The sequence below is a fragment of the Ursus maritimus genome, unplaced genomic scaffold (assembly GCF_017311325.1).
Source record: "Ursus maritimus isolate PB19 unplaced genomic scaffold, ASM1731132v1 scaffold_14, whole genome shotgun sequence".
NCBI classification, from domain to species: domain Eukaryota; kingdom Metazoa; phylum Chordata; class Mammalia; order Carnivora; family Ursidae; genus Ursus; species Ursus maritimus.
In genome coordinates, this window is record NW_024423786.1 from 42,375,932 (window position 1) to 42,389,158 (window position 13,227).

At 47.6% G+C, this 13,227-nt stretch overlaps 1 protein-coding gene across 2 annotated transcripts in view; it reads right to left on the minus strand.

Annotated features, from left to right (window-relative positions):
• Window positions 1-959: 959 nt before the first annotated feature.
• The window catches only part of SACM1L (SAC1 like phosphatidylinositide phosphatase), a 58,827-nt gene continuing 46,559 nt past the window's right edge, over window positions 960-13,227 (minus strand). For both annotated transcript variants that reach the window (XM_040628933.1, XM_040628934.1), the window contains 7 exons: window positions 12,174-12,312; window positions 9,975-10,044; window positions 9,781-9,853; window positions 8,968-9,061; window positions 8,759-8,851; window positions 7,589-7,646; window positions 960-2,820 (listed from right to left, as the gene is read on the minus strand). In XM_040628933.1, coding sequence (XP_040484867.1) covers window positions 2,684-2,820; window positions 7,589-7,646; window positions 8,759-8,851; window positions 8,968-9,061; window positions 9,781-9,853; window positions 9,975-10,044; window positions 12,174-12,312 — 664 coding nt within the window. In that variant the 3' untranslated portion in view covers window positions 960-2,683. The remainder of the gene's footprint in view (window positions 2,821-7,588; window positions 7,647-8,758; window positions 8,852-8,967; window positions 9,062-9,780; window positions 9,854-9,974; window positions 10,045-12,173; window positions 12,313-13,227) is intronic.

Genomic DNA, 13,227 nt, shown 5'->3' on the forward strand with positions numbered 1-13,227 from the left:
AAGGAAGCTGCTAGAGCCCGGGCAGACAGCCGACACCGGGGCCGGGCACAACACAGCCCGAGGCGGCTCTGCTCGGCTCACAAGGGGGACGGTAGGCCCATATCCATCTGCAAGGACTTTCGCCTCACTCCCCACGTGGGTGGAGGCCTCCGAGGTGCATTCCCACTTTGTCACGGACACATTCCCGGGGCCCGAGAGATCAGTCTCTAATCGGCAACACGGTCCCTCTGCCCAGGTGAGACCTGTATTGTTTTGAAAAACTAGCGGTGGGGGTGTGGGGAGTGCGGGGGACATCTTTTTATGGACAACATACTTTACTATTTTCCTGGTTTTATCTTTAAGAAATAATTATACAGAGGGGCGCCTGGGTGGCACAGCGGTTAAGCGCCTGCCTTCGGCTCAGGGCGTGATCCGGCGTTGTGGGATCGAGCCCCACATCAGGCTTCTCCGCTATGAGCCTGCTTCTTCCTCCCCCACTCCCCCTGCTTGTGTTCCCTCTCTCGCTGGCTGTCTCTATCTCTGTCAAATAAATAAATAAAATCTTAAAAAAAAAAAAAAAGAAAAATAATTACACAGACGAACACAATTTCTCAAGTGATAACTGGAAAGCAGGATTTCAGAAGCTATGGATTTTCTTGCTTACTTACACTACTTTTCCATAAAGCCCCTGCACGCGCTGCGCCGTGTGAGTTCTAAAATTCTAAAATCAAGGGGCGCCTGGGTGGCTCAGTCAGTTGAGCATCTGCTTTCGGCTCAGGTTGTGATCCCAGGGTCCTGGATCGAGCCCAGTGTCGGGCTCCCTGCTCAGCGGAGAACCCGCTTCTCCCTCCCGGCGCCCCCCCGCCTGCTGCTCCCCCTGCTTGTGTTCTCTCTCGCTCTCAAATAAAGTCTTTAAAAAAAATGGTAAAATAAGAAAAGAATATCCCTTTCAAGACAAAGTATGGGAACGATACCACCGGTGGTTAGAAAAGAGTACGACATTTATTTTCACTTAAGGATGTACAGTACATGAATTTAGAAATAAAATCACGGCAGGACTCTGCATACGGACACGTTAGGCTCTGACACACCAGCATCAGTCCATCCGCTGGGAGCAGCCACACGAGCCACATGAGCGGCTCTCAGCTGGTCTTTGCTGTGGTCATGGAAGTCGGTTCTTCGCGGGAAATGCCCAGTAGCACTTGAGTAATGTATGACAGTAGACATGAACCAAGTTTCAAACATTTCATCTTTGGAACAAATTATGCTTATTTACATGTTAAGAACAGGTAGTTCTAATTACTTACCCTACTGGAAGTTTTAATGACTGATTTTAAGCTACAGAGGGCTTCCAGCTATTATCTCCTTTAGAGTTTCTAGAAGCAACGACTCTTATTAATGTTTATAAAAAGATAATGTTGAAAAAAAAAAGTCATGTTGAAATAAAGGCGCTTTGAGAGATATTTAAGGACCACAGAAGGTCTTACTGTCGAAAAAAACTGTACATATTTTCAAGCACAACACAAGTATTGTAGCAGTATTTAATCAAACGGTTTTAAAATAGTGACAAGTGTACTACCCTACACACATTGCTAATATTTAAACTTCATAATTACAGTTTGAATATACAGTCCAACTTATAATTAGAACTATGCGCAGCTTCGAAAGCGTATTTTTCAGGCTTGTTTTTGCACATAAATTAACAATGAAAGTTGGTCCTTGATTTGCAGAACTCTGACTCCTGGAAGCACTAAATTTCACACACTTATTGAAAGCTAACAGGAGCCTTTACAGAGTGAGAAGCGCGGACGGTGCCGTGCGTGGAAAGCAGCTGCTGTCCGCCAGTGCAAGACCACGTCCAGCGAAGAGCCCCCGAGAGGCTCTCGCGGCTCGATGAACGCACCCCAAGGGAACCAACCCAGCCGGGAGGGAGGAGCTGACCCACCGAGGGTCTTTCCCACGCGGGGGCAAATCCTTCACACAGAGGCGGCTTTGGACCTTTAGCATAAGACACAGACTTTACATTCTTTGATTTCATTTACACCTTTAAAAAAGATAAAGTCTATCTGAACTTCTTTACACTCAAGTTCAAGCTGAACTCAGAAGGCAGCCCAGCCGGAACTCCCACGGAACGCCGGAGTCGGCTCCCCTGCGCCTTACCGGGGGGTCACAGGCTCTTTCAGCAAACTCCCTACGCCTGCGACGTCTGAGAGACTCACGCTGCATAAACACAGGTGCGTCAGCTTATTACCCAACTTCAGAGAAAAGTCCAAAGACGTGTGGGGTCGTCTGCTTGCGACAGCAACTGCCTCTACAGTGACAATGAGGAAACTGAGCTAGAAAAATAATTTTACCATTTTAAATAAGGAAAGAAGCTAGATTTCTTAAATATATTACTTATTCTGCAACAGTTGATTAAATCGACAGGGAAGAGGAATTCCTTCTGTTCCAGGAGCTGGATTCAGGTTATGTTTTAATTACAGAAGAGCTTCCAATTATAACTAGAGCCGTGCCAGCAGCGAGGAGATGGTCAAGGCAGGAACATGGGGCTGATTGTAGGTCCTCCCCCCACATGGAGCACAGGGCTGGCTTCTGGAGAAAGGCTTTCGAAAGACCTCGGGCTGATGTGGAAAGCGGGTCAGTAAAGACTCCAGTTCTGCATAATGGAATCTTCCAAGCCAAGCCGCTTTCCACAGACACAAATTCAGTCCATCTTTTCTTTCTGGACCAATCTGGGAGCATCGACAAAATCTTTGCCATTATAAAGAATAATGAAAAATGTTCCAATGCTTGCAACTCCCCAGAAGAGCACATAGGCCAGTGTTTCTGTCCAAGTGTCACCTGTTGATATAAAAAAACAAAGAGCTGGGGCACCCAGGTGGCTCAGTCAGTTAAGCCTTCGGCTCAGGTCATGATCCCGGGTTCCTGGGATCGAGCCCCACATGAGGCTCCCTGCTCAGTGGGGAGTCTGCTTATCCCTCTGCACCTCCCCCTGCTTGCATTCTCTCTCTCAAATAAAAAAATCTTTAAAACTAAAAAAAATAGAAAAATATTTTAAAAAAACAAAGAGCTGATAAATAAAAATCATTTTACTGAGGGGAGCCTGGGTGGCTCAGATGGTTGGGTGTCTGCCTCTGGCTCAGGTCACATTCTCTGGGTCCTGGGATCGAGCCTTGCATCGGGCTCCCTGCTCAGCAGGGAGTCTGCTTCTCCCTCTCCCTCCGCCCCTTCCTCCACTCCTACTCTCTGTCTCAAGTGAATAAATGGGATATTTAAAAAAAAAATTTTATTGATCCCAGATCCAGCTTTCAGCTGCTTAGCAACATTAAAGTCTAGCATTTAAACATTAAAATTTAAAGTTTAATCTTAACATCAAAGTTTATCAGCACATCTACAAGAAAAATACAAGAACCTCTCAATTCAGGTTTGAATGAGTCGTTCTTGAACTCTGGCTGGCATCAGAATCCTTTCCAGGGCTGGGTAAGACATCAGCGGCCAGGCCAACCCGAGATTCTGACTCGGCAGGGCGGGGTGGGGCCCAAGAATCTGCATTTCTAACAAGTTCCCAGATAGCGTCACTGCCACTGGCCCAGAGCCACAGCACGAGAACCACCTGACTGTTCTACGTGACATCACGCAAATGATTACTTACTTTTAGATCACGTGCCGGCAGACTGCAAGAAGCTATTACTAATACACTCGCCACACTCAAAATGCCTACACAAAAAATAACTTTATAAAACATACATGCTTCAGGAAAGCTATGTATGAAAGTGTATAAGACAAAACTCAGTAACGTATTTTAATGACCTGTTTCACACAACGCTCCTCATAGGCATTTTTTTGCAACACCTGGAGTTCATGAAGGTGAGCAGTGGCGGGAAAAGATCTACTCTGTTCTACTCCTTGCACAGTTGAACCGAGTGCTGCTTCTCTCCCGCGACAGGACCCGCTGCGGCCGCTAACAGGGGGCCGGAGACGTGGGGGGGGGGGCGCAGAGGAGGAGACAGTGAGCGCTCGCCAGGGGAGAAGAGCAGGCCCCGCGCTCCTCCCTCAGCCGCTGTCGGAGCTCGTGCTGTGCTTATTTCCTCCCCGCGCTCTAAACCCCAAGTACAGGCTAGAAACCAGACGCTACCCTATCTAAACATCACAGCGCTCAGCACCTTATGGCAACGAACTGCCGGGAGACGGTGCCACCCACGGCATCAATCTCTGTACGCAAAACCACATACAAATCTACGTGATCGCTAACGGTCACACCTTTGAGTTTTAACATTCTTCTCGGACAAAGAAGAACGGCAGCTCCTCACAAGCCCCACCGGGGCACCCCCAAAGGAACTGTCCATCTGTTCCGGCCGAGCTCTGTGTCTTGGCCTGCCTGCCTCTCCAGACGTTCCACAGCGAAGTCAAGGAAACAGATCAAAGCAACAAAACGAATTCAACAGGACACAGGCCCCCAGAAAACGGCATCCACAGGCAGCGTTTTAAAGAAGTCAGAGAGTGTAGGGAGCGAAGAGCATGGGCCTCGGAGGAATCGTGAGCGGCACGGCACGTGCTGGCTGGCCCTGTCCTCTTCCTTCCTGCCCCCAAACCAGACCTGGGCCCCGAGTTACACCACACAGCTCTGCCTGTGCTCTAGAGCCCTCGGCCTGTTTTTGTAGTCTGAGCTAAGAATGGTTTTCACATTTTTAAGGAGTTGTAAAAACAATGTGCAACAGAGATAATACGTAGTTTAGGACATCTAAACCAGTCATTATCTTGCTCTTTACAGAAAATGTTTGCTAACTCCTGCCCGAGAGTACCAACAGGGTGGCTCCCTCCCCTACGTGGTGACTGTCTACGGCGCTGAACCCCGAGCAGATTACGGGGATGACAGAGACCATCAGGAGCCTACCGAGCCTCCCCTCTAGAATGCGTGTGGGGGGTGGGGTTAAGAGTCCTTAGCTCATCTTTGGGCAACTAATATTTGATAAAGCAGGAAAAAACATCCGGTGGGAAAAAGACAGTCTCTTCAATAAATGGTGCTGGGAAAATTGGACAGCTACATGCAAACGAATGAAACTTGACCACTATCTCACACCATACACAAAAATAAACTCCAAATGGATGAAAGACCTCGATGTGAGACAGGAATCCATCAAAATTCTAGAGGAGAACATAGGCAGCAACCTCTACGACATCGGCCAAAGCAACCTTTTTCATGACACATCTCCAAAGGCAAGAGAAACAAAAGATAAAATGAATTTATGGGACTTCATCAAGATTAAAAGTTTCTGCACAGCCAAGGAAACAGTCAGAAAAACTAAGAGGCAGCCCACGGAATGGGAGAATATATTTGCAAATGACACTACAGATAAAGGACTGGTATCCAAGATCTACAAAGAACTTCTCAAACTCAATACACGAGAAACAAATAAACAAATCAAAAAATGGGCAGAAGATATGAACAGACACTTTTCCAATGAAGACATACAAATGGCTAACAGACACATGAAAAAATGTTCAAAATCATTAGCCATCAAGGAAATTCAAATCAAAACCACACTGAGATACCACCTTACGCCAGTTAGAATGGCAAAAATAGACAAGGCAAGAAACAACAATTGTTGGAGAGGATGTGGAGAAAGGGGATCCCTCCTACATTGTTGGTGGGAATGCAAGTTGGTACAGCCACTCTGGAAAACAGTGTGGAGGTCCCTTAAAAAGTTAAAAATTGAGCTACCCTATGATCCAGCCATTGCACTACTGGGTGTTTACCCCAAAGATACAGACGTAGTAAAGAGAAGGGCCATATGCACCCCAATGTTCATAGCAGCAATGTCCACAATAGCTAAATCGTGGAAGGAGCCGAGATGCCCTTCAACAGATGACTGGATTAAGAAGTTGTGGTCCATACATACAATGGAATATTACTCAGCTATCAGAAAGAACGAGTTCTCAACATTTGCTACAACATGGACGGCACTGGAGGAGATAATGCTAAGTGAAATAAGTCAAGCAGAGAAAGACAACTATCATATGATTTCTCTCATCTATGGAACATAAGAACTAGAATGATCAGTAGGGGAAGAAAGGGATAAAGAAAGGGGGGGTAATCAGAAGGGGGAATGAAACATGAGAGACTATGGACTATGAGAAACAAACTGAGGGTGGGGGAATGGGATAGGCCGGTGATGGGTAGTAAGGAGGGCACGTATTGCATGGTGCACTGGGTGTTATACACAACTAATGAATCATCGAGCCTTACATCGGAAACCGGGGATATACTGTATGGTGACTAACATAATATAATAAAAAATCATCATAAAAAAAAAAAAAAAAAAAAAAAGAGTCCTTAGCTCAGCAAACTTTTGCTGAGGGCTTACTCTATCCCAGACACAGGAGGAAAAACAATGAGAAAGACACAGTCTCTGCCCTCAAAGAGTTGCTCATCCAGCGAGAAAGACGAGTATACAACTCATGACTCACAAAGAGAAATACACACTGGGGACACCGGAGAGGAGAGATGCACCACCTCTACCGAAGAGATCCCCAGGGGCTTCTGCGGTCGGAGGACCACGTGCTGTAGGACAGGGACACAATGCTGTGGCGGTGAGAAGGGGGTAAGGTCTGTGGGAGAACAAAGGGTCACGGTGAGAGGGGCGCGTGGGAATGGGGCCCTGACGGTGGGTGGGGCTCAGACAAGACAGCCCCGAGTGCACAATACAGCCAACTCACACACTCCTACCCCACAGCACCAAGGAGTACTTAACCGACACACTTCCATCCTAAATGCTCATTAGCTTAGTAACACAGGAAAACACTGAGAGCAAAACAGAAAACCAGTAAAGACCTTGTTAGCGCAAGTTCCTATTAGGCAATTCTGCTCTCAATCTACCAAAAAAAAAATTTTTTTTAAGAGATGGGGAGAGAGAGAATATCTTAAGCAGGCTCCAAGCTCAGCATGGAGCCCAGTGCGGGGCTCGATCTCACAACCCTGAGATCATGACCTGAGCTGAAATCAAGAGTCAGACGCTTAACTGACTGCACCACCCAGGCACCCCTCAACCTACTAAAATTTAATGACAAGGAGTGGGTTATCTATTAATAACATTTGTCTAATAATAGGCGGTTGGTTAAATAAACTATATATCCATAAATGCATTTTAATGCGGCCATTAAAAATAAACGGGGGGAAGTGCTTCTATTGCTCAGTGAAAACAGATGATAAAAAATGCATCTTTCACTTGTGAAAAAAAATTACACACACTTACAAAGATTAAAACATCAAAATGTTAGCAGTAGTTAGCTTATCTCTAGAAGACAGGATGATAAATAACATTTTCTTCTTTCTTGCCTAAGTGTATTTTCTATAATTCCTACGTATTACTTGGGTGATAAGGAAAAAAAAAGTTTAAATCTTAAGGAAAAAAACAAAAAACAAAACAACAATTGTCAGTATACGTGAGTGTATGTTCTTCCTCCCGCCACATGTAAGGACTGATCGCATCGGCTCACTCTGCTCACTAAACAGCAAGTGCCGAGCACACTCGCAGGGTCAAGATGCCGTACAGGGAAGGGCCACGTCCTCAGAAATCAGCGTGAGTCTGGGAGGGAAGAGCAGACTTACCGGCCATCAGCAAACAGATAATGCACATCGAGAAGGCAACAACCATGATTATAGGCAACTGGAAAGAAAAATGGAGAGACAAGCCATCACTTAAGAACGCCACTCAATGGTTGTGAAGTCAGTGGCGCTTGGAAAAGAATAAAACCCTTCTGTAACCTAACATGCAAAGTATCTTTTCCCAGCGAAACATCATTATCTTGGGGGTTCAGTCACAACTGCCCAAGTCTTCAGACCGGTTAGGTCACAACCGCTGAAGAAGCATGGCTCCGGTCCAAACCCGGGAGTGCTAGGTGAGGGGGCGCCTGCAGGAGAAGCCGGGACGCCAGCCCGGGCCATTTGGGGACATGCTGCTCACTAGATGAGACCCCAGAGGGGCTCCGGCAAAGTCTGGGGGGCAGAGGAGTCCAAAAGGAGAGAAGTGTCAAAAACACACTCTGCATTCCACGTTACAGGTTGGCCCCCAGCAACCCCAAACCGTGACGGGAGCGGAGTCTTCCAGAAACGAGAACCTTCCACGCTCCCTTTTGCTCATGTGTTCTCACATAAAACGACAGTGAAGTGTGACAGAAAACGAACACCCCACAGTTACTTTACTCCTTTCCCTCATCTCCTCCTCAGGGAAACAAAGTATTTACAGTCCATTTAGAACAATGTATAAAGCTTTCAATCAAGGGGAGTTGGCACAATCTATACCCTCAGACATAATGCTTTTAAAATCTTGAAAAACAGGGGCGCCTGCGTGTCGATTAAGAGTCCGACTCTTGGGGCACCTGGGTGGCAGAGCGGTTAAGCGTCTGCCTTCGGCTCAGGGCGTGATCCCGGCGTTATGGGATCAAGCCCCACATCAGGCTCCTCTGCTATGAGCCTGCTTCTTCCTCTCCCACTCCCCCTGCTTGTGTTCCCTCTCTCACTGGCTATCTCTATCTCTGTCGAATAAATAAATAAAATCTTTAAAAAAAAAAAAAAAGAGTCCGACTCTTGACTTCAGCTCAGGTCATGATCTCAGGGCTGTGAGATGAAGCCCCGAGTCAGGCTCCAAGCTCAGCGGGGAGTCTGCTTGAGATTCTCTCTCCCTCCCCCTCCCCTCTGCCGCTTGGACGCTCTCTCTCTAAAATCAATCAATCTTAAAAAAATAAAATAAAAAAAGCTTGAAAAACAAAGGTTTCTTACAGCCAGGAATTTCAAATCCCGTGGAACACTTAAAGGACTATGAGCTTCTAATTCGTCCACTGAGTAGTTCCCAAGAAACAAGTCTATGGAATCCTAGAACAGAGGAAGGAAATTAGTAACTGCCCAGTGCGATGTGAGTCCATGACTCAGGAACAGTACAAAGATCCAGCCACCCCAGGACCAAACATGAGCCCCAAATACAAACCTACCTGCCTAAAGCCATCCGAGAAGTTGTTCTTGTAATACCGTATCAGTGAGTTCCAGCCGTCCATTAGAAGTCCCAGCTGGGTTCTCTTCCCGGTTCTGGTGAAAAGAGGTGAATTCCGAGTTACAGCTCTGTCTATTAAATTCTCCCCCAGTTTTGTGGCCAGTATGTGCTATGGAGATAAGTGACTTACAAAGACTTTAAAAATCACCCCTGAAAGTATAAAGGAGACACCTCACGAAGGAAACCTCTAGCGGGCCCAAGACATATGCGTTCTTTTTCTAAAATATTACCTAAGTAGGCACAGAGAGAAAAACACTCAGGGCCAGCTGCAAAGGTAAGAAATGTGAAGAGTAACACCCAGCCCAGGTTAGGAGGTCAGAACACGGCAGAGACCAGGAATCTTCGTTTGCTCCCAGGGAGTCCCTATAGCAGAAAAAGACCCACATCTCTAACAAACCCCCAACGTCCTGACCTCTCACTAACCAGCGCGGTTCTGGAAAGCCACACGGGCATCACCTGGCTGCCTCCCCGCAAGGTTCAGAGTCTCAGCCCCACCCCGGATCGCAGTGACCAGGGTGTATGACAAGGTCTGGGAGGGGCTGAGGGGCCACGGCTGCCTCTCCATGGCACGACCACCTAGGGAGACTAGTAACCCTCCAGTGCCCGGGCTCTCCCCTCCCAGCAAGCCTGACTCCACTGCTGTGACCCGAGGCCCTGGGGGCTGGAGTTCTGCTGCGGTCCGAAAGCTGCCGGGGCATCCTGAGGGGACTTGAGACCCGCAGACCTGCAGTGCTACTTGAAAAGCGCGGCTTGCCTGGTAAAGTCCGTCTTCAAGGCACCGGTGCCCGCGTACTGTTTGGCACAAGCATTTGCGTTGTCAGCCCAGGCTGTGAAAACAAGGAAAAGTCAACAGACAGTGATTTACGTGACAACCAGAGTTCCTAAATCCAAAATATTAATTTACTTCACCATTTGAGTAGCTTTGCCTCTATTAAAGAAATTACCTACCGTTTTTGTAAATCTTCTCAAATTCATTTTGTTCTTCAAGCTTCTGTCCCACATGCAAAACTCCTAGTCTCTGGAATCAGAAGCACACCATATTCAGTGCACCAAAAGCAGACAGTCCCACACGGTATCACACGGTTCCTGGCCGCAGCCGGGAGATGCGGTCCTTGCCTACGCGGGGGCCCCAGCTCACCACGGCCTCCCCCTCTGAAGACTCCTCCCCCTGCAGCCCCCCTCCCCCGCGCCCCAGCCCCACAGGAACAGAGAGGCAAAAGGGAGAGCAGCGGTAGGACCCCAGCCATCACCTCCTCCTTCCCGGCCGCCCCCCAACCTCCCACTGCCTCCACCCTCTAGCCTCCCCTCTAGCTTCCCTCGGCCCAGCCCTCTCGCGGCCTAATGCTACACACCTCCCTCCCGACAAAGTGCACATACACAGCGCCCTTCACACATCATCTCAGAGGATTCCTGGACATGCTGAATCCCACTATGGACTCCCCTTCGGGGGTCACTGAGCACAGACTAGGAGCCCCTGCCTTGGTCCTCGTCTCGGACCTCAACCACCTTAGAGCCCCCATCGTCACTGTGCACCTCAGATGACAGCTCACAAACTCTACCCGAGAATGGCGCTCCCACCTCAGGGCAGGAGCCGCCCTCGGTGACCCTCAGCTGGCAGGGGGAGGCACAACTGAAGGCTCCCCAGCAGCTGGCACTGACACCCCAAGACGCTCTGAAGGTTGGCTAGATTTTATAATATTACATTCAGCACATGAAATAGTTAAGTACAGATTACAGAACTTAGTTCGATACGCTTTCGTTCACTGCGCTTGGAAACAACCGTTGCTGCTACTGTTTTGTTTACTACTATTGCTTCTATTAAAAAATCCACCTGAAGTCAACCCAGCAGACTGAGAAGGACAGGGTCCGATACAAACCGGAGCGCTCTCAAACAGGGAAACCGCTCCTCCAGCCTGTGTTACTTCGGGTTCAAGGGCAATCCATTGTATTTTTTTTTATTTATTTTTTAAAGATTTTATTTATTTATTTGACAGAGAGACAGCGAGAGAGGGAACACAAGCAGGGAATGGGAGAGGGAGAAGCAGACTCCCCGCTGAGCAGGGAATCCAACGCAGGGCTCGATCCCAGGTCCCTGAGATCATGACCTGAGCCAAAGGCAGAGGCTCAACGACTGAGCCCCCAGGCGCCCCAAGGGCAATTCATTTTAAAAGAGGTGTTTTACTTCCATAATTCCTTCCTGTATCATAAAATTATCATAAACAAAGCTGAATTGTCATAAACGAAGGTTACCATTTAGGCAAGAAACCACTTAGCACGCGTTTTGTTTGCCCCTCGTGATAAATGCCAATGTGATCTGGAAACCTGGGCTTTACGTTTTTAATTCCAAGTACAAACACAAGAAAATATTTATAGCTATTTTTCTCAATAGCCCAATCTTAGCGATAAAGCAAAGCTGTGTCAGAAACTTCTTACCTGGAGGTTAGTATCGCTTGCCAGTAATAAAATATGCAAATGAAAACAACCTTGAGGCTCTACTATTTACTAACGGGAAAAAAAGTTTTAAATAAAAACATCTCACGCTGGCAAGAGCTCAATGAAACGGATTCACTTATCATGCTCGCTGGTGTCAGTGGAAACTACTGTGACCCCCTTGGAAAGCATATTCTCTTTAACACCGTAAATTCCACTTCTAGCAATTAACCCGAAGGGAAGAATTCAAGTTAATAATAACATATGCAGATCTGGTCTCTACAGTGCAATTTATAAGCCAAAAATGTAGCAACTTCGTAAGTGCAACTCTTACAACAACTAGGGCTCCACAACATGCTGGAGGAAAAGGCAAAATTAAAAACCCTGGAAAGGGGCGCCTGGCTGGCTCAGTCAGTAGAGCACGCGACTCGATCTCAGGGTCGTGAGTTCAAGCCCCACACTGGGTGCAGAGATTACTTAAAAATAAAATCTTGAAAAGCCCCCGAACTGCGTACATACGCTGACCACAGGTATGGAGATGTGCACACCCACGGATGGAAAGACACAAACACAAACGAAAGCTGGGTTAGGGTGGGGAGCAATGTGAACGTTTTGTCATTTGCTTCTGTAACGTTTTTTGTCAAGGTTTTTAAGGATGCAGCTTCTTTCATTTGGGGCTCTACGGCTGCTTTAGTAAGAGAGACAAAGCGCGTGCACCTGGAGCTGGGCCTGCAGCGAGCGGCGGGCCAGCAGGCTCTGGATCACGTTGGTTCTGTCTAGACAGTCCATGCAGTTGCTGCGGAACACGCCCTCCTGGCTCGTCACCACCATCCCAGCCGTGTCCACTAGAAAATAACTAAAACATATTTGTATAAGCACCCTCATACCAGTCAGTCCGGTGCACTGACGACCACCTCTTGCGTCACGGCTCCCGTCGGCAACGTTAGGGAAACTGGCGCATTCCAAGGTCGGACGGAAGTGTGTGGCCCAGGGGTATGGGATGACCAGAGCGCCAAAAGAAGTTTGAAGAGCTGAGGCCAGAAGCAGGCCCCCCTCTGACAGCTGTTCATCATTGGTCCCGTGTATCGAGATTTCTCGAAGCATGGCCCTACACTGTCCGTATCAGTATTCCCTGAGCTGTTTGCTAAAAAATGAACATACTTGGCCTTGAGATAAATTCAAGTCAGAGTCTCTGAGGCAAGGGCTGGAAATTGTGCATTAAGAACATTTTTAAAAACCTTTCTTAAAATGGGTAATACATGCAAATACCATGAAGTTTAAAAGGTTCAACAGGGTATTGTTTGAAAAATCAAGTTCCCTTTCTCCCCTTCACCACCCAGGTGTCCGCACTGGAGCCAACCATGGTCACCAGTTCCTGTGTTTCATTAACTTTTAACAATTTCCTCAGATAATTCTGTGGACTCAAAAACTGGACAACGCGCAGCACGGTGGGGAAGAGCGTGGGCCCCGGCAGCAGACAACTGGCTTGCGAGCCCCAGCTCCTCCGGCAACGTGCTGGCTGTGCAACTTCAGATAATCACCCTCATCTCTCTAAACCTAAGTTTTTCATCCACAAAATGGAGGTGACGCTGCTCCGAGGTCTGAATGAGGTCACGCACAGGCATAAAGTGCTCCGCAGAGTGCATGGGACAGAGCGCACAATGAATAATTTTATTGCAATTACTCCCCAAAATCAAAATGGGCAGGGACACACAACAGATTTACCACGGCCACATAAAAATCATGACCTTAAAAGTAAGGGCCTAGGAGA